General features: G+C 39.5%; 1 protein-coding gene across 1 annotated transcript in view; it reads right to left on the reverse strand.

The window, feature by feature from the left end:
• Window positions 1-23800, reverse strand: part of MORC3 (MORC family CW-type zinc finger 3) — a 43522-nt gene extending 19722 nt beyond the window's left edge. The window contains exons 1-9 of the mRNA XM_030880861.3: window positions 23675-23800; window positions 14914-14986; window positions 13062-13194; window positions 11683-11897; window positions 10995-11142; window positions 9185-9332; window positions 6842-6970; window positions 6312-6434; window positions 2784-2881 (exon numbers count right to left, since the gene is read on the reverse strand). Coding sequence (XP_030736721.2) covers window positions 2784-2881; window positions 6312-6434; window positions 6842-6970; window positions 9185-9332; window positions 10995-11142; window positions 11683-11897; window positions 13062-13194; window positions 14914-14986; window positions 23675-23713 — 1106 coding nt within the window. The 5' untranslated portion in view covers window positions 23714-23800. The remainder of the gene's footprint in view (window positions 1-2783; window positions 2882-6311; window positions 6435-6841; window positions 6971-9184; window positions 9333-10994; window positions 11143-11682; window positions 11898-13061; window positions 13195-14913; window positions 14987-23674) is intronic.
• Window positions 23801-24154: the final 354 nt, after the last annotated feature.

Consider the following 24154-nt stretch of genomic DNA (forward strand, 5'->3'; position numbering starts at 1 on the left):
ATTTTGTTTTTGCCTTTCTCATTTAGGCTTAAAATCCATCTGCAATTGATTTTTTGCTTCATATAAGAGGGAGAAGTTAACGTTCATTTTGTTCATACAAAATACTGAACCATCATTTTTAGAAAGATGATCATTTTCCTACTACACCTTCGTCATAAATCAGCTGACCATATGTATAAAAAGCAGGGATTTGTTTCTGGCTTCTCTATTCTATTTCACTAGACTATTTTTTCATTAATACCACACTTTCACTACAGCTTTTTAAGTACTGATATTTAGTAGTATGAGTCCTCTTGATTTGTTGTTCTTTGTCTTAACTATCTTTGGTCTTCTGACTTTCCACATAAAGTTTAAATTAAGCCTATTAACATACACACACACCTGGGATTTTTTTTTAACCTGGAATTGTATTTAATTACTTTGGAGAAAAAAACAACATTTTATAATATTCAGCCTACCAACTCCTGAACCTGGTATACCTATTTATTCAGATTTGAAATTTCACTCCACAATGTTTTATAGTTTTTAGTGTGTTGAGGTCTTTGCATATTTTATTTACTCCAAAGCACTTGCTTTTTTGATGTTATTATGTATAAAAATTTTTGAATCGCATGGCTGGTTTTCTTTTTCTGGCTGGTAAACAAACTTCTGAATACTTCTTATCGAGCAACCTTAGACTCTGTATTACACTGCAGATTATTTGGGACTTTCTATATACTTGATATTGTCACCTACAGAAAATTATTTATTCCTTTCCAACGCTTATTCTTTCATTTCTTTTTTGCCTTATTTGTTCTGGTTATTTCCTCAAGAACAATGGTGAATAGCTGATAACCTTATCTTACTCCCACTCTTAAGCGGAAAGCTGTCAATAATTCACCATTAGGAACTGCTGTTTTTTGCTAAATAGTCGGTATTGCTAATATGCCCTTTCTATTAATGGTTTTGTAAGAGTTCCCTTTTTTCCTACATCACAAATTGATACTGTAGTTTCTCAGGCACTTTTTCTGTACCTATGAAAATAACCATGAGATTTTTCTTTAACATGATGAATTACATTGAATTTTGAATAGTAAAAATCACCCATGCCATCTTGGAATACAATCCACTTGGTTTTAATGTATTATTCTTTTTACAAGTTACTAAATGGTATTTGCTGTTTAATTAAGATTTTTATATCTTAAATCACGAGAAACTGACATAAATTTCCTTTCTTGTAATGCATTCGTGAGTTCACTACTAGTTATGTGGTCTTTTAAAACCTTTAATGATTGTGTAAGCTGGCGCTGCCACTTCCTTAAATGTTTGAAAGTATGTGGGAAATTTTTAATTTGATTCAGTTTGAAAGGAAGGTGTCCATATCATCTAAAATGGTCTAAAATTGTTCATGCTGCCCCTCTGTGTTTTTCTGTCTGTAGATCTGTAGTAATGTCCTCCTTTTCATTTCTGATATTGATGATTATTGTTTTCTCTTTTTCCTTAGTCTTGCCAGATGCTTATAGACTTTGTTAATCTTACCAAAAAACAAACTTTGGGCTTTTGATTGTGTCAATTATCAACTTATTGTCTTCCCGTTCCAAACAGGGTTTTTTTGGGTTCAGTTTTGTGATAATGGAGCTTGATCCTGTAAACATTCATCCTTTGCCAGCCTGAGGAATGTTACACCGGGTTAACGGGGCAATGAACCTACCAGGTGAGAGCAGCAAGACACATGGCCTTCAGGTCTGGTGCTTCATTGTTATTTGGCTGGAGCCCATGGCCTCCCAAAGGAGCTCCAGCTGTGCTTTCAGGCCACGCTCTTCCCTCCAGCAGCAGGAACCAGTTCCAGCATATACTCACACCCTTGGGCACAGACAGGTCTCCTCTACAGAACAGCTCCAGCCCAAGCCCAACCACATCCCCTGGCAACAGCAGGCCATGTCTACAGACCCAGACTGGCCAGGCCTTCTGGCAAGCTTCTTGCCATGGCAGGTGGCCTGTTGCTGTGTTTGTTATGACCTCTACAAAGAGATCTGAATCTCTGACATCAGGGACCCAGGATCCTCTCTTAATTTCTTTATTGTCTACTCTTTTTCAACCTAGAGGTAACTGCTGCTCTTTTGTATCAGCTAGTTCTGGACATCTACTGTCCTCTTTCACCTCTCTGAGTGATCACCTTCTACTATTCTGGTTAACAACTCCCTATATTTTCCCTGTTCAAATAACAGGGGTAGCTTCTGTCTCAGGACTATACTCTGAATATTTATTGATTTTCTCTATTGTGTGTTTCCTAATTTGCTGATTTTGCTCTTTAACATTTCCCTCCTTCCACTTTGTTTTTATATGAAGTTTGCATTCTTCTTCATAATATACGCTCATTAGGACAACTGTTTGTGCTTCCTAAATTTACAAGTAAAATTGATGGTCATATTTATTTTATGGCTTCTGATCACTCTTAAAAGATACGAGCATTTCTGTCTCAAGTACATAGGACTAAGTTATCTTAAAGTTCCCATCCAAGATCAGAGTTTCTGGATTTTATATTACACAAAAAAATGTTACCAAGAAAGCAGGAACTTCCTCTATTTAGTACAAATCTCAAAAATTCTTCATCAGTAAAGACAGAGGAGAATATATTTCTATTTGTGACGGAGTAGAATACAATCCCCAGCGATGAGAAAATGATTACATGTGTTTTCTATGCAAGCTTCCCACAAAACAGAAAGAAATCCAGCTTAGAAAAAGTTATGAAAGTATTTCCAAAATGAATAGTAAGAAGTCAGTCATTTAAATAGGTAACATACCTGTATTCGTTAGTATAATCGAAATCTTGTTTATTATGAGTCGGCTTTAGGAAATAACAGTCTATAATCCCCACTACTCCAACACCCATGTTGTTTGCCTGAAAAATAAAACTGGCATTTTAAACATGAAACATGATGCTTCAAACAATTATCCCTTCACCAAGATTTAAGATCTGCATGAAACATTTTCCTATATTTTATCTGATGCTCATGACATTTAGATTGAAAAAGAGTGTCTGGCAGGTAATTTACCTTTCTGGGAGCTAACTCCTAAATATGCAACAGCAGCTTTCCTCCAAAACCACTTCCACTGTTAGCAAGTATTCATGTCGACAAGTATTATCATTCCCGATTTTATACTAGGGAAAAAAGATCCCCTCTACTGGGATGCCATTTCTTAGCTACTAAAAACCACAAGTAACTCCTTCCAGTATCCATAGTGCCTAGCAAAGGCTTTTTGGCACATAATATTCCGTAAGTTCGTTAGATAAAAATTAAAGACATTTATCCAAAGTTACACATTCAGTTGTTTATTGTGATGAAGTAAAAACTTCAATTCAACTGACCTAGGTTATTTTTTAAACCTGCTAGCTAAAACACTGAACTCAAAGTATCTGAGTCATTTTCTGATTATCTACATGTGATTAACACATGTATTTTGTTCACGACTATAGCTGAGTCTAAGTATAAAGAGAAAAAGTGGAATACTGACTTCTGAGAATTTTCATAGATGCAACTATAGACAAAACCATGAAAACCTAATCATAATGCTACTTCACTAAAAACCATCAGTGGTTCCTCATTTCATACAACTTGTAAACCACAGAACCCTTCAATCTTAGTTCTTTTTTACCTCCTTTCTGGCCTCATCTTCCTCTCTCCCATTCCCCACTTACCACCTGGTCCAGGCATAACAACTCCCCTAATGATGCCATCCTCTCAGAAGCCTCTTTCTTTTCCTTCGCAGACATTCCTTTCTCTGTCTAGAAAGCTCTTGCCAGACTTCCCCAAACAGTAAATCAACTCAGTCTCATCTCAATCACCACTTTCTACAAGAAGCCCTTTCTGCTGCTCCAAGGATGTACCACATTCCCCTCATCAGAAAGAGCTCTGGGGGCATGTGCTGTACCTTTTCATCTTTTTATGCTGAGCATCTAGCGTGGAAAATCATACCAAGTATTTAATAAATGTTTACTGAATCCAAATACTACGACCAGTCCATCTTCTGGTAAAGAAAAACATTAAAAGTTGGCTGTAGGGCTTCTCTAGTGGCACAGTGGTTAGGAATCCACCTGCCAATGCAGGGGACATGGGTTCGATCCCTGGTCTGGGAAGATCCCACATGCTGTGGAGCAACTAAGCCCGTGTGCCACAACTACGGAGCCTGTGCGCCTAGAGCCCGTGTTCTGCAACAAGAGAAGCCACCACAATGGGAAGCTCGTGCGCATCAACGAAGACCCAATGCAACCAAAAATAAAATACATTTATTTAAAAAAAAAAAAAGTTGGCTGTAAAAGCATATTTTTTACAAGGTTAAACTTAACCAGAAATTATATATAATGCAAATTTAACTGGGTTGGAAAAATGGATTATGTACCTTAAGTCAAAACACTTGAGAAATAAGGCCTATTACCAAAAATACATTTCCAATTACCAGTGAAATTCAGAACTTTATAATTATAGAGTATTTCTGGCAAAAATTCCTATTCCACGGCTTCCCTGGTGGCGCAGTGGTTGAGAGTCCGCCTGCCGATGCAGGGGACACAGGTTCGTGCCCCAGTCCGGGAAGATCCCACATGCCGCGGAGCAGCTGGGCCCGTGAGCCATGGCCGCTGAGCCTGCGCATCCAGAGCTTGTGCTCCGCAACGGGAGAGGCCACAACAGTGAGAGGCCCGCGTACCGCAAAAAAAAAAAAAAAAATTACTATTCCAATTATAAATAAAAATTAGCATTTTAAATAAAAGTTATTGATACCTTGTATCATGGTTGTCATATTTCTGGATTTATATTTCTAATTGAAATCAGTGGTTACAAAGAAGAGCCCAACAAAGTTCATTTACTTTTTTTTTTTTTTTTTTTTGCGGTACGCGGACCTCTCACCGCTGCGGCCTCTCCTGTTGCGGAGCACAGGCTCCGGACGCACAGGCCCAGCGGCCATGGCTCACAGGCCCAACCGCTCTGCGGCATGTGGGACCCTCCCGGACCGGGGCGCGAACCTGTGTCCCCTGCATCGGCAGGCGGACTCTCAACCACTGCGCCACCAAGGAAGCCCTCATTTACTTTTTCAAAAATTGAAATATAGTTGATTTACAATACTATATTAGTTTCAGGTGTATGGCACAGTGATTCAATATTTTATACACTCCATTTAAAATTATAAGATATTCACTATATTCCCTGTGCTGTACAATATATCCTTGTGGCTTATTTATTTTATACATAGTAGTTTGTACCTCTTAATCCCCTACCCCTATCTCCCCCTGCCACCCTGCCCCCACTGGAAACCACTAGTTTGTTCTCCGTGTCTGTGAGTCTGTTTCTGTTTTGTTACATTCACTCACTTGTTTTATTTTTTTGATTCCACATATAAGCGGTAACATACAGTACTTGTCTTTTCCTGACATATTATACTTCATTAAGCATACTATGCTCCAGGTCCATCCATGTTGTTGCAAACAATTTAGAATGAAATAAAATGAATAGAAAATGAACATCATAGAATTGGAAAACAAAATATGCCTGGACTTAAAACCTTAACAAAGCTGAATTTCAGAATTTATCACAAATTCTTAACACCCACCCACACACAACAAAAAAATTTTCTGTGAAAACAGGTAAAGGATAAACAGATCGACATAGTGGGCAATGTTCACCATCCTAAATTGAATTCTACAACAATGGAAGTGGCTTAGGAGGAAAACTCTGATATATTCAGGAACTAACTCCAGAAAAGTAAATCACCTATCAGATACTATTTTTTAGGCTATTGAGTCAACAACTAATTAAAACCAATCAATTTTATTCTAGTATGAAAAAAATCAAGGATCCTTTTCCAAGTGTAGAGAAAATATCTGCACCTGTGCCTGAGGTCTAAGGCGGGTTACTTATTAGCCCCAATTCCCTCATCTGTAAAAGAGATAAAATGTTCTGTCCTCAAATTAATATAAAAGCGTTCTAAGGTCAAGTGCCATACCAGTTATTAAAAACATTGACATTTAAAAGTCATTAGGCAAAAAGTACACTGTTACACATTTGACCCGATAACGTTATCCTAACTTTTTTTTTGCAGTACGCGGGCCTCTCACTGTTGTGGCCTCTCCCGTTGCAGAGCACAGGCTCTGGACGCACAGGCTCAGCGGCCATGTCTCACGGGCCCAGCAGCTCCACAGCATGTGGGATCTTCCCGGACCGGGGCATGAACTCGTGTCCCCTGCATCGGCAGGCGGACTCTCAACCACTGCGCCACCAGGGATGCCCTGTTATCCTAACTTTTATAAAAGATACAGACATTTTCAGATATAAACTTACCCTTAACTGACATCCAACTTTTTCATAAGCTTTGATGAGTCTATTTCTGTGATACATCATTATCCCATAATGATCTTTATTTCTGCAGTTGAATCCAAAAGTAATTCTCACAGTTTTATTAGTCTTAAACGTTAAGGAAAATTCTGAACACACCACCTCATTCCCTTCAAACCACCCTTCCTCTTTTTTTTTTTGCAGTACGCGAGCCTCTCACTGTTGCGGCCTCTCCCGTTGCGGAGCACAGGCTCCGGATGCGCAGACTCAGCGGCCATGGCTCACGGGCCTAGCCGCTCCGCGGCATGTGGGATATTCCCGGACCGGGGCACGAAGCCACGTCCCCTGCATCGGCAGGCGGACTCTCAACCACTGCGCCACCAGGGAAGCCCTCATTATTGAATCCAAAGGTGCAAAAAAGGGCAAAAGTTGGAGAGGATTGACTCTATCAAGATAAAAGGAGAAAGGGGGAAGGGAAGTACACTTGACTGATACGTATCTATATACAGCATCATAACAAGCAAAATAAAGGATACTAAAAATTTGGGTCGATAAATATCACGTTCAATGTAGGCAAGACTCTTCGAAACTAGCTGTGTCTTCACTTTCTGCCCACGCAAGATGATCTGCATTCGTGGCTTTAGATATAATATACTGCAGTAAGCCTGCAAAGACACACAATTATCTGTCCTTTCCACATAATTATCTATGGATTTGTTCAACATTACTTATGCATGTATTTAAAAAGGAAGCTACCGCCTTGCTTTGATAAAAGACATATTAACTCTTCAATAAAATACTATAGACTATAAAGGTGTATTAGTTAACATCTAAATACTTTTTATTAAAAACAAGCTCAATATACTGTAGCCAGTAAAAATGACTTACAGAAAACAATCTACTGACCTACATAGATGTTGATATGTTAAGTGAAAAAAAGTTAAGAAACAGCATGTATAGTATGGTCTCATTTTAATTTTAAAAATATGTTTATGTGTACAAAAAGGACTATTTTCTGACTCTCCTGTCAAAACTATATATTGCTATTATAATTTTTAAAGCATCAATAAATTTTATTTCGGCAAAAATAAGCAAAATCTAATATAAACAAAAGGGACTATTATAAGCTTGAAAAGGAAAAAAATCATAAATAATGCACCAACATTTCAGCACAGTAGACAAACAGCACTTCTTCCATATGGAGCTGTAAAAATCAGCAGTCATCTAAATGTGTTTTCCAGTCTTTTTTTTTTTCTTTCTTTCTTTTTTTTTGGCCGCACTGAGGCTTGCGGGATCTTAGTTCCCTGACCAGGGACTGAACATGGGCCATGAAAGTGGAAGTGCCTAGTCCTAAGCACTGGACCGCCAGGGAATTCCCTAAACGTGTTTTCAATTCTTAATACATGGAAGTTTAGATACCTTAGAATTGTGACCAAACTTTGCATCCTAAAACATGTTAAAATATGATCTCCTGTGCCTGTCTCCAAGCTATCAGAAATCTCTGAGGGAAATGAACTGAACAACTTAAGGAGGATATATGAAAAGTTCAACACAAAACTAAAACTTGAACATTTCTCTTGTTTTTTTTCCTGACTCCTGATTTCAAAATTAGTGGTGTTTTGCTCGTTTATAAAATTCATTAATGATATTTTAAAACATTTTTTTCATGGTACACTAACAATTATACCATCTGCTCTGGCGACCTCTGTATATTCTTGAGTTAAGATTTTCTTAACAACTAGGACATACTTCACTAACACACTGGAGTATATCAAGGAATAGTAATAGCTGCCATTGCAATTGCCAGGATCTCAGAAAAAATTACATAGTATACTTGTAAACGTCAAATGAATCCTTAGCTTGGGGTTATGTAATAATTTTAGCACAAAAAAAGGGAGAAGGGGAATTCCCTGGTGGTCCAGTGGTTAGGACCACTCTCCCTGGTCGGGGAAGTAAGATCCCACATGCCACAGTGCAGCCAAGAAAAACAAAAAGAAGGAAAAAAAAGGGAATAGTATTATATGTCTTATCATAGTGACTAAGAAACTTAATATTCTTTGTTTTAATTAATTTATTTATTTTGGCTGCGTTGGGTCTTTGTTGCTGCGTGGGCTTTCTTCGGTTGCAGCAAGCGGGGGCTACTCTTTGTCGTGGTGGCTTCTCTTGTTGCGGAGCATGGGCTCTAGGCGTGCGGGCTCAGTAATTGTGCCTCGTGGGATCTAGAGCGTAGGCTCAGTAGTTGTGGCGCATAGGCTTAGTTGCTCCACGGTATGTGGGATCTTCCCGGACCAGGGCTCGAACCCGTGTCCCCTGCATTGGCGGGCGGATTCTTAACCACTGCACCACCAGGGAAGCCCGAAACTTAATATTCTTATTATATCAACACTGTTATATTGAGATATGAATTCCTTCAATCTTAAAAACATTCTCATCTCTAAGGTCAAATCTCAAAGATATTTATCACAAAATTATACTAACGTGCATTATGTATAGGCTATACATAATTTATTGCTTTAGGGTATCTGTGTGTGTGCGTGTTCTAGAGAATATTTTAAATTTTAAAAGACACACTCTGAATCTGGCGTTTTGATTGAATCAATCAATATGGCCATCACAGGACAAACTGATTCTAGTATTCCCAATTCAAATAATTAACCACACAGTGAAAGAACTTTTACAAGCACTGTTAGATCTGATGACTTCGCAATTAAAAAACTTTTCTAGGCAAATAAAACAAGCAGTGCACACAAGACAAATTTAATAAGTTGGTTCATGTCTGAGATACTTAGCGATTTCTGGCAGCATTTATAATACAAGTGGTTAACAATTTCCATTATTTGATGATTTTCTCACTCCCACAAAGAGAGCTAAATACATACCCTCAGAGAATAGTCACTCTCAGGGGCAATTTGGTCCATCCTTTCTTGCTTCTTGTACCCTTTCTTCCCTGCTGTCTCATCTAAATCTTCTGGAATTCTAATGTCATATTTATCCTTATCAAAATCAAACTCTGTTGCACTTTTGTAGCTGCAAAAATAATTTTTTATAAGAGCTAAATTTTAACTTCACCATAAGATAAGCAAGCAAAAAACTTTCAGTTAGCAAAACAAAACACGAACATGTGGTGGCAGTTAAGGTCAGAGGAGTTGGAGGGAGGGAGAGAGGGAGAAAAGAAACCCAGAAGGTACAGGAAAGAACTGTATTCATTCACACATTGCCATTGGGAATGTCAAATGATAGAGCCACATTCTGATAGTTTCTTAAAAAAATAAACATACAACTACCATATGATCCAGCAATTACACTCCTGGGCATTTAGCCCACAAAATGATGACTATATTCCCACAAAAGTCTCTATGCACACATTTTATAGCAGGGGTCTCCAACCCCTGGGCCTGTTAGGAACCCGGCCGCACAGCAGGAGATGTAAAGCTTCACCTGCTGCTCCCCATCACTGCATTACTGCCTGAACCCCACCCCCCCAACCCTGTGGAAAAACTGTCTTCCATGAAACCGGACCCTGATGACAAAAAGGTTGGGAACCCCTGTTTTATAGCTCTATTTGTAATAAATGAAACTTGTAAACAACCAGATTGGTAAACACACTGTGGTCCATCCATACAATGCAATTACCACTCAGCAAGTAAGAGGAAGCAAACGGACACACAAGAACCTGGATGAATCTTCAGAAAATTATGCTGAATGAAAAAAGCTAATCCCAAAAGGTTTCACACGGTATGATTCCAGTTACAGAATATTCTTGAAATGACAAAGTTACAGAAATGGAGAACATGTTAGAGGTTGCCAGGGATTAAGGAAGAAGTGGGTGTGGATATAAAAGGGATCCTTGAGTTGATGAAATTGTCCTGTACCTTGACTGTATCAATGTCAGTATCAACAGTACTACTGTACTGTAGTGTTCCAAGAAGTTATCATTGGGGGAAACTGGGTAAAGAGTACATGAGATTTCTTACAACTACATATGAATCTACAATGAGCTCAAAATTAAAAGTTAAAGAAAAAATGGTGGGGGGGATGGGAGGGGCAGGGAAGAAAGTAAGAAAAAGAAAATAAAAGAAAAACGGAATACAGGTGGTCAGAAAAGCACAAGAATTAAAGGATTTTAGGATTATCACTATGTGTGCTTTATTCCTATGGTTCAACAGATCTTAGGTCTCTCAATATCACACATTTACCCTAAATTTTAGAACTTTATTTGCAAAGGATTTTATCCTCACAAAGATTTAGCAACACAGAAGTCTCATTTGTATTATTTTTCTCAACAGATGCTGAATTGTGCTTAGCTTTATGTAATTAACCAAACAGACAAAGATTTCTCTAACTTACTCAAGTTGTGACTTGTTGGCTGGGCTTTATCTTTTCGTTTCATTTCTCTTTTTTTTTTGAGGAGAGAGATGGTATAACCAAGAGCGAAAATAGAGTGCTATGGAGACAGAATAGCAGGGCTAGGAAATTTATTTTTAGTAATATGAAATTATCTCAAATTGAAGCCAAAGTAGCCTCAATAAAATACCCTTGGAAAAGGTAAATCATTAACTATGCCATAAAATAAGGACCTTCCAATATATTTGCACTCTTGTGTGACAAAGCATGAACGTAATGAAATTATTCCCACACATGCGCTTTACTTCCCAAATGGTTAACAACTAGCTGAGGTCTACCGTTTACCTTCTGAGATTCCAAATGATGATCCTTGTCCCCTTCTTACCGATGACAGCATCAAGCTCTGCCAGTAATTTCTGTTCCGTAGAAAACAGAGAATGTTCCAGAATTGCAGCAAGACTCGCTTTCGATTCTGTTAAATTAATTATCTGTCGTATATCCTAAGTTAAAGACTTAGACCAATGGCGTATTTTTCACAATTACAATATGGAAACCAACTCAAACTAACTGAAAAACCATTTCCTAAATTATTTTCTAAGTTTTAAAATGATAGTGTGATTTCAAATGAACACCAAGAAGGATGAAGTATGAAGAAGTTTATTATTATTCCTACTTTAATTATTTCCAATATTTGAACGTTTATACAGAAGACATTTTCCTAAGGATATCTTGCTTTTTCATTTTTTGGTGAAAATATCAAGCCAGATCATAAGCTTATCAGACCACAAAAAGACTGAAATAAAGAAGCTTAACATAAAATGCAATCGCCTTATGCTAAGGATTTCCATGGCACAATTCCAATAGAGAAAACAAAGGGACAAACATTTAGCCCAGATGTAGAGCAGAGGCAGTGGACAGGAACAAGAGCTATAATGGAAGGTATGATTAAAAAACAAGAATCTGGAGGAGGGCAGAAGGATGGAATGGTTCAGATTATTTCTTCATAGTTTCAATTTCAAAATCAAAAGGATATGGTCTTTGTTGAATGCCACTATTGGGACAACAACATGTTCTGCTTTTATGACTTCCAAGTAGGTCTGAGACAAGAAGCCCACGCTCATGCTTTCTCCATTTTTGGTAAAAACCATTGCATCTTTACCCAAACGCATAGAACCTGACTTGAAGCCATTCCCATACAATCCAACTGGGACGTGACCATTCATGGTGACTTTGTCACTGAAGCCAAAGCTAAAAAGAAAAAAAAAATTTAATAAGTATGTATAATCTTCATTTATGTTAATTCAAAAACTGTAATACCAAGTAAAGTGCCTAAGTTTGAATGTTAGCCTCATCCTTCCTTGCTGTACAATCTTGGGCAAATTACTTTTAATCTATATTGATGTGTTTCCCTATCTCTGAAAAGAAGGAAACCAAATCCACATTATAGGGATGTAAAGATTACACATACTAAAACAGGAGCTCATTGCCTGGCACATCCCAGCTAAATGGCTGAATTATAATTTAGGCTCCAGGGACCTTGAGATTTCACCCCATGAAATCTCTTCCTCTAAGTGTGAAGGGTTCTCTTGTTCTCAGCAAGCCTGCCGTACTGTGATTATCGATCGGGTGAACCTGACTTTTTTATCAGTGTAAGGAGTATTTGAGAGACAGCAGAAAGGCCTCTGAGGCAAATCCTCCCTCTACCTCATACCTGTACTATGTATCTTAGCTTCTATTTCAGGCACAGTTGGCTTCATCCTGACATCCTATTCTGTGACCCTAGAGCCCAAGCCCTTACAATTACGCTACTTCCTCATCCTGTGTCACTTTAAAATTACCAGTCCCCATTCCCCAAAGTGGTAAGTTTTATAGGAAATAGTAGCTAAAACTATTTCCACTAAAGCACAAACAACTGATGTCAATGTGCTACAACTCTAAAGGAATGGTGGAATTTTAGATAAGTCAGAAATGGGGAGCGGGTGATGAGAATGGCAGGGACTGCTTAATAATCTAACAGCAGGGCTTCCCTGGTGGCGCAGTGGTTGCGAGTCCGCCTGCCGATGCAGGGGACACGGGTTCATGCCCGGTCTGGGAAGATCCCACATGCCGTGGAGCGGCTGGGCCCGTGAGCCATGGCCGCTGAGCCTGCGCGTCCAGAGCCTGTGCTCCACAACGGGAGAGGCCACAACAGTGAGAGGCCTGCGTACCGCATAAGATAAATAAATAAATAAAAATAAAAATAATAATAATCTAACAGTAGTAGAAAATGACAGAAGACTTAGGAGAATAGAGCACACTGTGGGTATAGCATTTCATGTTTAAAAAACAAAAACTACAGGGTCTAAGTATGACACATGAAACACCTGAACTAGGTAAAAGCAATGATTTTAAGGAGTGTGACACTTTACATACCTCAGCATTTTATGTAATTTGTCTGAAGTCATACCATTCCCATTATCAGTGAATGTCAGGCATATATGGTCATTTATCACTGTTTTGTCAATCCATATCTGTTTAGCATTCACATCAGGATCGTAAGCATTATCTGAGAAAGAAAGTTTTGCGAAATTTTGATTCTGCATTTTGAAGAAGAGCAATTAGTTCAGAACAACACTTTGACAAGCAACAGAATAATATATTTTAAGGAAAATTTAAAAGCTGAAATGTTTTAGAACTCCTAAGATTTGACAACATGAAACTAAACTGTACCATGCTATATATCGTTCATTGACTATTACAGAATTAACTCTATCTAAAGCCCTCCATTTGTTATATAGAGAGCAGAGACTGGTACCCACTACACTGAAAAAGTGTAAAGCCAGAAGAATCGCTGCACTGAAGATATGATCAAGACAGGAAGGTCTTCTTCTGCCCAAAGAACTAGCCTAGCTATCGAAAGGGAAACTGAGAGCTGAGTGTCAACAGCACTGCAAGTTAACATGGAAAGGTCCACAACAGTTACTGAATAAATGAGAAAGCAGTATGCTAACCTATACACACAGATGAAGGTTCACTTCTACCCAGTTCTTCAAATTGTAGCCCTTTTCAATCTGACAGAAGTTTCTGGTGGCTGGTACATTTTTCTAATCTCTGTACACCTCACCGTTTAACACCCTTGCCTAGCATACTTGTTTCTCTCAGAACAGGTAAGTATGAGGAATATATCAAAGAAAAACGAAAAAATTTTCAACAGTAGCAGTAATAAAATCAACTTGTGAACTATCTAAGATCTATCAGAATATCCCTGACTAAAAATACTTTTGAGGTATATTTTCAAGTCTTCATTATAATATAAATAATGGTTCTCAAACTATGCTTCTGTAAGTCCTCAATTAAAATCAAATAATCTTTTTCATCAACCACCTTAGCTTCATAAAAAAACTTAAAAATCCGATACACCACAAAGAGCACCATGACTTTCAGTTGCCCAAACCCAAAGCTAGAGAAGCACTATGATGAACAACCCCAGGCTAAGTAGCTCCTCCCGTTGCCATGAAAAAGAATGACCGTGAATAGCTGCAACGTTATCTCATTTGCACTTCAGAGTCTACATCTGAACAGCACATGTTAGCTGAGAGACTCTGGAAAATCTAACTTCACCAAAGAAAAGAAGGGTTCTCAAATTTTCTTTCTTTTCTTTTCCTTGCACATCCAACATAGGACCCTTTCTTGATAATGAATCTAAAGAATTCCCAAGAATTCATGTGCACTAATTTTACCAAGAAAAAAATCATGACCCATAATGCAAATCTGAACACAACCTTGCCTCTTTCCTCATGTTCATTAAAACACTTTTAAATATAATCTTATACCTTGATCATTCTATCTACTGGAAAAACCAAGAATTTATTATCACAAATCTAACATAATGTAATCCTCCTAGTTACTAACACCAGAAAAATTAATCCACTGTTATAAAATATTTTCAGACTATTAAAAAAAAACATAATTCTCACTTTTTGGCAATAGACGTATTTCTTTTATAATGGACTAAAAATATTTTCAACATAAATGCTTTAGGACTTTGCAAATTAAAATACTTTGATAGTAATATAGGGAAATACTCTGAGTAGGGAAGGCTGAGCACTGATTAACTTGACATCAGTTTGAATAGTTGTTATGCTAGGTAACCTTTACCAATGTTATCGCTGAGATACACTTTGGTTTTTTTTAAAAGCACATCTGCATACTATTTTTCAATAAAAAGCTTTTTAGAACTTCAACTGCAAGCAACAGATTATATACGAAACACGAATTTACTTACCTATTAATTCAGCAACCGCACTAAATGGCCAAGTGTGACTAGTAGAATTTGTATGTAAAAACTTCGGGCAAAGCTGAAATAAACCAATGATTCACGTAAATTAATTAAGGTCTTACTTTTGAGAACAGACGCCAAAATAATTTTCTGTCCCAGTATTAAGAGAGACCAAGCAAGAATGACTTAGCTGCTTGTGTCAGGATATACCTGGAAGACATAACCCGGAAAATGAGATTCCTGGAAGATATGGCTGTAAATCAACTAAACAGTTTCTCATCAAGCTGTGCTGCAAAACCCTTGCCTCCTGTGTCCACCAATCCAGAGCCATATCATTAAGTGCCCAATCCCAAAGCTATCCACCCTACAAGACCTACCTCAAAATTACCATGAGATAAAACTAAGACTTTGTCAAAGGGGTGTTTTCTCCTTCAGTGCATTACGCTTAAGAAACTTAGCTTTGTTTATTAATCAACAGGCTTTTCTCATGGTCTCTCCAAGTTCATTATATCAACAGTTGAACTTGCAGCCCTGGAACAGTATACATCTATAAAGCCTTCAAACAATGTCAAATAACAGTTCAAATGCAACAAACCTTCTTGACCTCCAGAGATTTTATGTCTGATTCATGGTAATACAGTATGGAAGAGTATGTTAATCAACCTCATGCTATAGGGAACTCTCTAAATTCCTGAGTAGTGCAGATATCAAATGCCTAAAAATGTACAAATGGTTTAAAAAGGCTGAGGCTTGGAAATTTCAATATGCAGAGTATTTCCATGAAATGAGGACTTTTTTGTGTTCATTTTGAACAGATTATCTCATATTTAAGGGGGAAAAAAGAGGCACTTAAAGTGTTTCATGTGAAGAGCCCTAGAAATATGATTAGATTATAAATCCAACCAGCTGCATTTACAGTGTTCAGCTGCTGCCACAAGGTGTCAGAAAGAGGTCTACTTTTCCTCTGTCCACCCTCGATTTTAGACAATCCCTAAGCATTTGTTTACTATCAGGTTAAAGTACACATGTGAAAAATAGTATTCTGTAGAAGAGTGGTCTTTGAACTGGAGCATATGTAATTCAGACCTTCTACGGCATATTTTCTATAGCATACATCCACGTAATAATGGTGTATAAGGAATTCCCCAACTTTCTAAAACAACGGTTTTTATAAAGAAAATCAATTTCCAGGCCTTCATCTTCTACAAGAAACCTTTTGTCAAATTAGTATACCTGAGTCCTGTCCCAGGCCCTCCCCTTGCACAATCATCAGTCCTCCATTTATAAAAGAATACATAGTGTACTCCTCACCCATTCTAAATCTTACTATGGGGCATGGCTTTGGGGTGTAAAGCCTCTGGCTACCAAAGCAGAAAACGATTAAATCAACACCAGAACCCTTAGAATAGTTTCTGTCTTTGCTCTCAATTTTATGAATTTGTTAGGTTTAAGTCTGGAGTTAGAAATTGGGTATTTTGGTCCATGTTGTAATACTTTGATTTTAGATGTACGGCAGACTGTGGGCAGACTGTCAACTTACATTTAATAACTTCATCCTATATACCAACTCCAAACTGACATGGCACACATTGTTCTTGAGTAAGAGTCCCGGGGGAACAAAGCAAAGAAGGCATCAGTAAGAAAAGATGAATGCTAAACAGTGGCTTTTTGGGTATTTAAACAAAAGCATTATTTTCAACTACTCTTAATTCTCATCTCTCGAACATGTCATCAGCTGGAAAGAAAAACACCCTTCAACAGCCAACACACACACACACACACACACACACACACACACACACGACATGGACTGTGGAGTATCTTTAACTAGATGTGTGATCCTGGGTAAGCAACTTAACCCTCTGTGCCTCAAGTTTTATCATCTGTGAAAATGAGGATGATAATAATATCAGGTTACCAAGACATTAAGAGAATTAAAAAACTTAATATTTATAAATGCTTAGAAGAACACCTGGGACATAATAAGCATTATAAGTGTATGTTTTTTTAAAAAGGTAAGTATACTCTTAAAGGCACAAATGAGCTCATATATAAATAAAGAAAATCCTCAAGGGCCTCAAGTAAAGAAGGAATTAAAAACTAAAATAAAATTTGAAAATGTGGATTAGAGTGGGGTGCTTAAATGGAATACAAAGGTTTCAATTTTAATGGTGACTCAGGGATAGGAGACATGGCAGAAGAGAAGCGCGCACTTGAAGTTACTGCCCTCTCTTACTTCCTCAGTAAAAAAGGGGGTGGGGGGAATATGCCCAATGGGAAGCTTTCTGTTTTGCTCTGGACTCTAGGTTAAAATCAAACAAAAAAAGTGTAACATGAAATTCTGTAAAGAGGCATGCCTTCACTTGGGTTAAGCATTTCAATTTATATAACCTGCAGAACCACTGTGGAGACACAGCCTCAACCAGACTGCATAGGATTCTCCCAGAGACATTATTTGGGGAATATTTGAGTACACAATCTAAAATAACATTTAAGGAAACAATCCACCAGGAGAAAATATTAGCAGACAAGATACAGTAGTATTAGGCATTGCCCCCCAACACTAGGTAAAAGAAATAACAGCCTATAAAACAGGAATCTCTTGAAATAACTAGACATTTAAAAAGTAATCCTCGGGCTTCCCTGGTGGCGCAGTGGTTGAGAGTCCACCTGCCGATGCAGGGGACACGGGTTTGTGCCCCGGTCCGGGAGGATCCCACATGCCGAAGAGCGGCTGGGCCCATGAGCCATGGCCGCCGGGCCTGTGCTCCACAACGGGAGAGGCCACAACAGTGAGAGGCCCACGTACCGCAAAAAAAAAAAGTAATCCTCCCCTCCAAAAAACACACAAAAATGACATACAACGAAGACCACACATATTTTAAAGAATCAATAGAGGGACTTTCCTGGTGGCGCAGTGGTTAAGAATCCGCCTGCCAATGCAGGGGACACAGGTTCAAGCCCTGGTCCAGGAAGATCCCACATGCCGCGGAGCAACTAAGCCCGTGCGCCACAACTACTGAGCCTGCGCTCTAGAGCCTGTGTGCCACAACTACTGAGCCCGCATGCCACAACTACTGAAGCCCACATGCCTAGAGCCCATACTCTGCAACAAGAGAAGTCACCACAATGAGAAGCCCATGCACAGCAACGAAGAGTGGCCCCTGCTCACCACAACTAGAGAAAGCCCGCACGCAGCAACAAAGACCCAACGCAGCCAAAAATAAATAAATAAAAAATATATATTAAAAAAAAGAATCAATAGAACTTTTAGAGTCAGCAAATAGTCACAAATTTAAAAAATCATTTAAATATAAGATGGAAGCCTGAACACATGGACAGTGTTTACCTCTGCTGCCTCCCGAAGCCGCTCTATAATGAAGGAAAAAAAGGGGCAGAAACCCAGAAGAACAAAAAGAATCAAAGAAGTGATTACTAATAGCAGACAAAATAGTCAGTAGTTTGGAAACTGGAAAGCACAGACTAGTGACAACTGATTTAATAGCCTGGAAAAAGCTAAATCCGAAGCCTGTAGGAGATGAGAAAACCAACCAGAAGCAGGTCAGGAACCTTGGCAACCCCAGAAAGTCTTAGAAATTAGACTTTGTACCTTTGAAGTAAAAGATACTAGAAGTTGTATGAAAACAAGATAGGCTGAAAGTCTTTAAAAGAAGAAAGATTCCCCAGATCCTTCTTTTAACCTGAGCAGCCCTTCAACTACCCTCAGCAAACCACGTAAGGCTGGAGGTCTGTTCTCTGGAGAAACTGACAGCGGCAGGCTCACAGACAATCAAAAGCAGGTGGGTTAAAAGCAGGTCAGCAAATAGACCAGAAATAAACCCTCTCATATATGGTCAAATGATTTTCCACAAGGGTATAAAGACCATTTAATGAGGAAAGGACAGTTTTTTCAACAAATAGTGCTGGGAAAACTGGATATCCATAAAAAGAATGAAGTTGTGGCCTTACCCTATACCATAAACAAAAACTAACTCAAAATGGATCAAAGAGCTGAAACCATAAAACTCTTAGAAGAAAACATAGAGGAAACCTTTTACGACATTGGACTCGGCAATGACTTCTGAAATCACCAAAATTTAAAACTTCTGTACATCAAAGCAGCAGTCCCCAACCTTTTTGGCACCAGGGACTGGTTTCCTGGAAGACAATTTTTCCACAGACTGGGAAGCAGGGGGTGGGGATGGAGAAATGGTTCAGGCGGTAATGCAAGCGATGGGGAGCCGCAGATGAAGCAGATGAAGCTTTACTCGCTCGCCAGCCTCTCACCTCCAGCTGTGTGGCCTGGCTCCTAGCAGGCCATGGACCACTGCATCCAAGGACACAATCTACAGAGTGAAAAGGCAACCTACAGGATGGGGGGGAAAATCTGCAAATCAAGTATCTGATGAAGGGTTAATATGTAGAATTTACAAAGAACTCCTACAACTCAACAACAAGAAGACTACAAACAGATTAAACAATGGGCAAAGGATTCAGATATTTCTCCAAAGATGCTCAACATCTCTAATCATTAGGGAAATGAAAATCAAAACTACAACGAGATACCGCCTCACACTCAAAGGGTTGGGTATTGTTAAAAATCAAAACAAAAAATACAACAACAAAAGCGGAAAGTAAGTGTTGGGGAGGCCATGGAGGAACTGGAACTCATGCGTACCCTTCGAGGGAATATAAGATGGTGCAGCCACTGTAGAAAATATAGAGGGGGCTCAAGAAATTAAATAGACATTTGCCATAGGATCCAGCAATTCTAATTCTGGGTATATACTGAAAAGGATTGAAAGCAGGGTCCTTTTTTTTCCTCCTTAATTGAAGTATAGTTGATTTACAATGCTGTGATAGTTTCAGGTGTACACCCAAGTGATTCCATTATACATACATACATATATACACACACAAAGATATGTGTGTGCATGTGTGTGTATACATACATAGATATATATATATAGGTATGTATACACACATACTTTTTCCAGACTCTTTTCCAGTATAGGTTATTACAAGATATTGAATATAGTTCCCTGTGCTATACAGTAGGTCCTTACTGTTTTTTTTTTTGTATAAAATTTATCTATTTTGTATACAGTAGTGAAAGCAGGGTCTTCAAGAGACATCTGCACACCCATGTTCACAGTAGCATTATTCATAATAACCAAAAGTGGAAGCAACACAAATGTCCATCGATGAATGAACAAAATGTAGTATATTCATAGAGTGAAATATTATTCAGCTTTAAAAAGGAAAGAAAATTTGATACATGCTACAACATGCATGAACCTTGAGGACATTATGCTAAGAGGAACAAGCCAATCACAAAAAGACAAATAATGTATGATTCCACTTACATAATGTACCTAGAGTAGTCAAATTCACAGAAGGTAAAACGGCCAGGAGCTGGTGGAAGGGGGAACGGAGGGTTATTTTTTAATGGGTACAGAGTTTTAGTTTTGCAAGATGAAGAGTTCTGGAGATTGGTTGTACAACAATGTGAATGTACTTAACGTACTGAGCTGCACACTTAGAAATAGTTAAGATGGTAAATTTTATGTTATGTGTATTTTACCATAATAGTAAACAAATGAAAACCAAATTTGCAAACTGAACAATGGGATACTCCTATCTCCTTTTCCCTGCTTCAGAAGAGCTAGCAGCCAGGATTATATAAGCCATGCAGGAGACTAGATGTAGAATTCCTCTCTGGAAAACGGAATGATTTCTAAAATTTCTATCTGGTTCTTTTACAATTGTGCCAGGCCATTCTGGATAGCTTTTTTTATCCCTCACTTGAAAAAAAATTATTTTACAAGTTTTAAAAGTTATTTTAAACATACTTACTTTATGGTCTAACACTTCCATTCTTTACGGTCAACAGATACTGACAGAGAGTGCTCCAACAACACTGCTGGCTCCTTCTACCTGATCACCCAACACTGAAGCCCACCAAAGGACTAGCTCTACTCGGGTATGAACATCCATTTTTTTAGTGTCTCACTTGGAGATATAAGTAGAAGGCTGACCATCTCCAGACATTTGAGAATGTGTAAAATTAGAATAAAAAACATACAGTAAAAAGAATGTAAAGAAACTAGAGGCAATGCAGTGAGCAAAAGAAAACTTCACAAATACTATGATTAATATACCCAGAGATAAAAACAAATATTTTGTTGAGAAAGATTTTTAAAAGATATTCAGAGAATAAGACAGTGTTTATAATAATTAAATATATGGTAAGAGAAAGGTAGGAGATGAAACGGAGGAAATCTCCCAGAAAGAAAAAGCAATGGGAAGGAAAACAGGAGACAAAAGAAACCAGAAAAATAAACGGAAAACTGTCACCAAATAAATGAGAAAAATTTCCATATATTAAGGACTTGAGTTTCCAGCCTAACTACCAGTACATAGGACTCTATTAAACAATAAAGCATGCCTTTAAAATTCTAAAAAGAAATAATTTCTAATCTAGAATTACAAACCCAGCCAAATTATATGTAAAGAGCAAGGGTAGTAAAAACATATTTCCAAGAAAAGACATAAATTTTCTTCCCATGTACTCTGTTCTCAAGAGGCTACACCTGTTTTTGGAAAAATGGATAGGCTTTACTGCGAACAGTAAAAAAAAAAAAGCCGCAAATATTTACTGAGTATTTATGGCGTGAACAGGACTTTTGTAAGACTTTTACAGGCACTGGCTCATTTAAACTAACTTTCCAGTGGGTAAGATTATTATTCCCACTCTTCAGGTCACATATACAGTTATCAGTCAGGATTTGAACCCAGGCATGTGAGCTCCAGAACCAATGCTCTCAGTCACAAAATGGTATTAGCATTTGAGAGCTATACCAAAGGAATAAGCAAGCCTTTATTCCAACAAAACTTCATTTAGGGAAAATGAAATGTCTATTTCACATAATTTTCATGTTACGAAATATTATTCTTTTATCGTTTCCCCCCCAACCATTTAAGGATCGTGTGCCATACAAAAACAGGTGGCAGGCTGATTTGGCCCATAAACTGCAGTTTGCCAACTCCTATCCTAAAGCAAAAGACCAGTGTAAATACACTCCAGAAGCTGCAGATGGGAGATTTCTGTCAATGAGGTTCCAAACGGCCCATTATTACCCACAAAAGAAAGATTTAGCACATGGACAGCTGCTACACCCAGAGAGCCAGCTAACAACAATGCCAGTCTCTCAAGACTGTTTGACCCTTATCTTTGCTCCCGGTCTTCTCAATCTTGAAGAGACAGAGATAGCAACTTGGGAGGAGCTGGGGAATGGGGAAAAGAATCAAAGTGCAGAAATAGCAAGAAAAAAAAAAAAACCCAGTTCACTCCTTTTTTCTCACCACAGTTTTCTGGGCCAGAATTTGGCCCAATATGAGGGGAAAGAGCAGGGCTTTAAAATGAATAAGAGCTTTAAAAGTAGTTAAAGTCTGACTTAAGTGTACCTGAGGCTAATGGAAAGCATCAGAATCTGTCCAGATTCACCCAGGTGAATTAGCAAATAATGTTTAAAGCCAGTGGTAAGAAAGAGTAAAGTTCCTCTCTGTCTTCCATCTACTAAATACTATCTCATTCAATAAACCAGTTAGGTAACCAAAGAGCCTTTATTCCTAATATGTAAAGAACACTCACAAATCAATAAAAATACCCCTCAAAGAAAAAGAAAATAGAAAAATGGGCAAAGGAGATGAAGTTGTTTTTTTCTTTTTTAAATCCCAAACCAAAAAGGGTGAAATGTGACAAACTTTCAACTTCACAGTCAAGTAAACGTAAAGTAAACAGATACCATTTCACACTCATCAGGAAAAACGTTAAAGTCTAATGATACAGATGTTGGCAGGAATCTGGCTGAATGAATGCAAGTCAATGGGCAAAATACCATTTTTAACGCAATGGTATTACCATTCGAATAATGAGATTGCTGCAGCAATTCTTTGGCCAGCACCAACACCCTTCAGAGAAGAGGTACATTTTTGTATAACAACGCCAACTTTTTAAGGAGAATCATGTAGGGAGGCCACGCCCACACCTTAGGCTGTGAAATTTTAATTCATATTGTGTGACCGCTCCCTCCGAAAAAGACTCACAGATACAAAAAACATGCTCAAGGATCCCCAAGAACCCGAGACGCTCCGGAACAGACACGACCCGGAGACTAGAGGGGAAACGGGAGAGCTCGGTGGTGACCTAGTAGCGATTTGGGCCCGAGGGCTTAACTGGAGGGAAGCGGCAGGAATTTAAATGAATCAGGAAGACTAGTCCCAGCTCGCAGCACCCCGTCCCACCGCCAGGAGGTCAAGGCCGCTGGGCATTTCTGGCAGCAGACCACCTCTCCCTCCCCCTCCGGGACACTCCGCGGGCCCGCAGGCCGGGATGGGTCAGAGGCCCCGCGGTCCGAGGGGCGGGCCGACTGGCCGCCGAGGCCTCGCCCTCGGACGACAGCTGCGGAGCAGCCAAGAGGGAGCCAGGAGGAGGGGCCGCGGCCCCGACCCGCCCCGAAGCCGCGGAGGCAAAACAGAAACGCAGCCCGGCGCGCGCCGCCCGGCCCTGCCCTGCCCTGCCCGCCGCCGAGCAGCTCCGCCGTCGGTAGCGAGATGGCCGCCGCCGCCTCCCCCGGCCCCGCCGCGGCCCCAGCCGCCGCGCCGGGCCGACGAGTCGCCACCGCCCACTGCCGGCCCCCCCCTCGCTTGCCCGCCTGCCCGCCCTCCTGGGACACGGCCCGCTCCACCCCTCGCGGCTGCTCACCGCGCTGAGGCGGATCCCGCTGGGTGGCTGCGCCGCCATCTTGAGCAAGTTACAAAGCCAGGACCGGCCTCGGCCGCAATCCGACTGGGAGGCGGCGGGCGACAAATGTAGAGCCCGCGAGGTCCCTCCCACTTCCTGGGCGGAGCGCGCGGGTGACCCCGCCCACTCACTTCCGCCTCCTGGCGCTGTGGAATTGGGAGTGTAGGGAAGGTAAATCGCACTGGGGGTTAAGGGAGCAGGGACAGCGGGAGAGATTGGAGGCAAGCTCCGGGGCCCTGCAGAGTAGGGCGCATGCGTGAGGCACCCGTAGGCTCGAATGGGTGACTGCGGTAACTGAACCTAGAGGCTTTGTCAAACAGTAATCAGCATGGAAGCCGCAAAGAGCTTTATTTGGGATCTTGGGAATTGCAACTGGGGATAGGTGCCAGCAAAATAGGAAGAGTGTTTGGGAAAGAGAAAGAGTCAGAGGCTTATAAAGGC

Source organism: Globicephala melas, chromosome 4 (assembly GCF_963455315.2).
Source record: "Globicephala melas chromosome 4, mGloMel1.2, whole genome shotgun sequence".
Lineage (NCBI taxonomy): Eukaryota > Metazoa > Chordata > Mammalia > Artiodactyla > Delphinidae > Globicephala > Globicephala melas.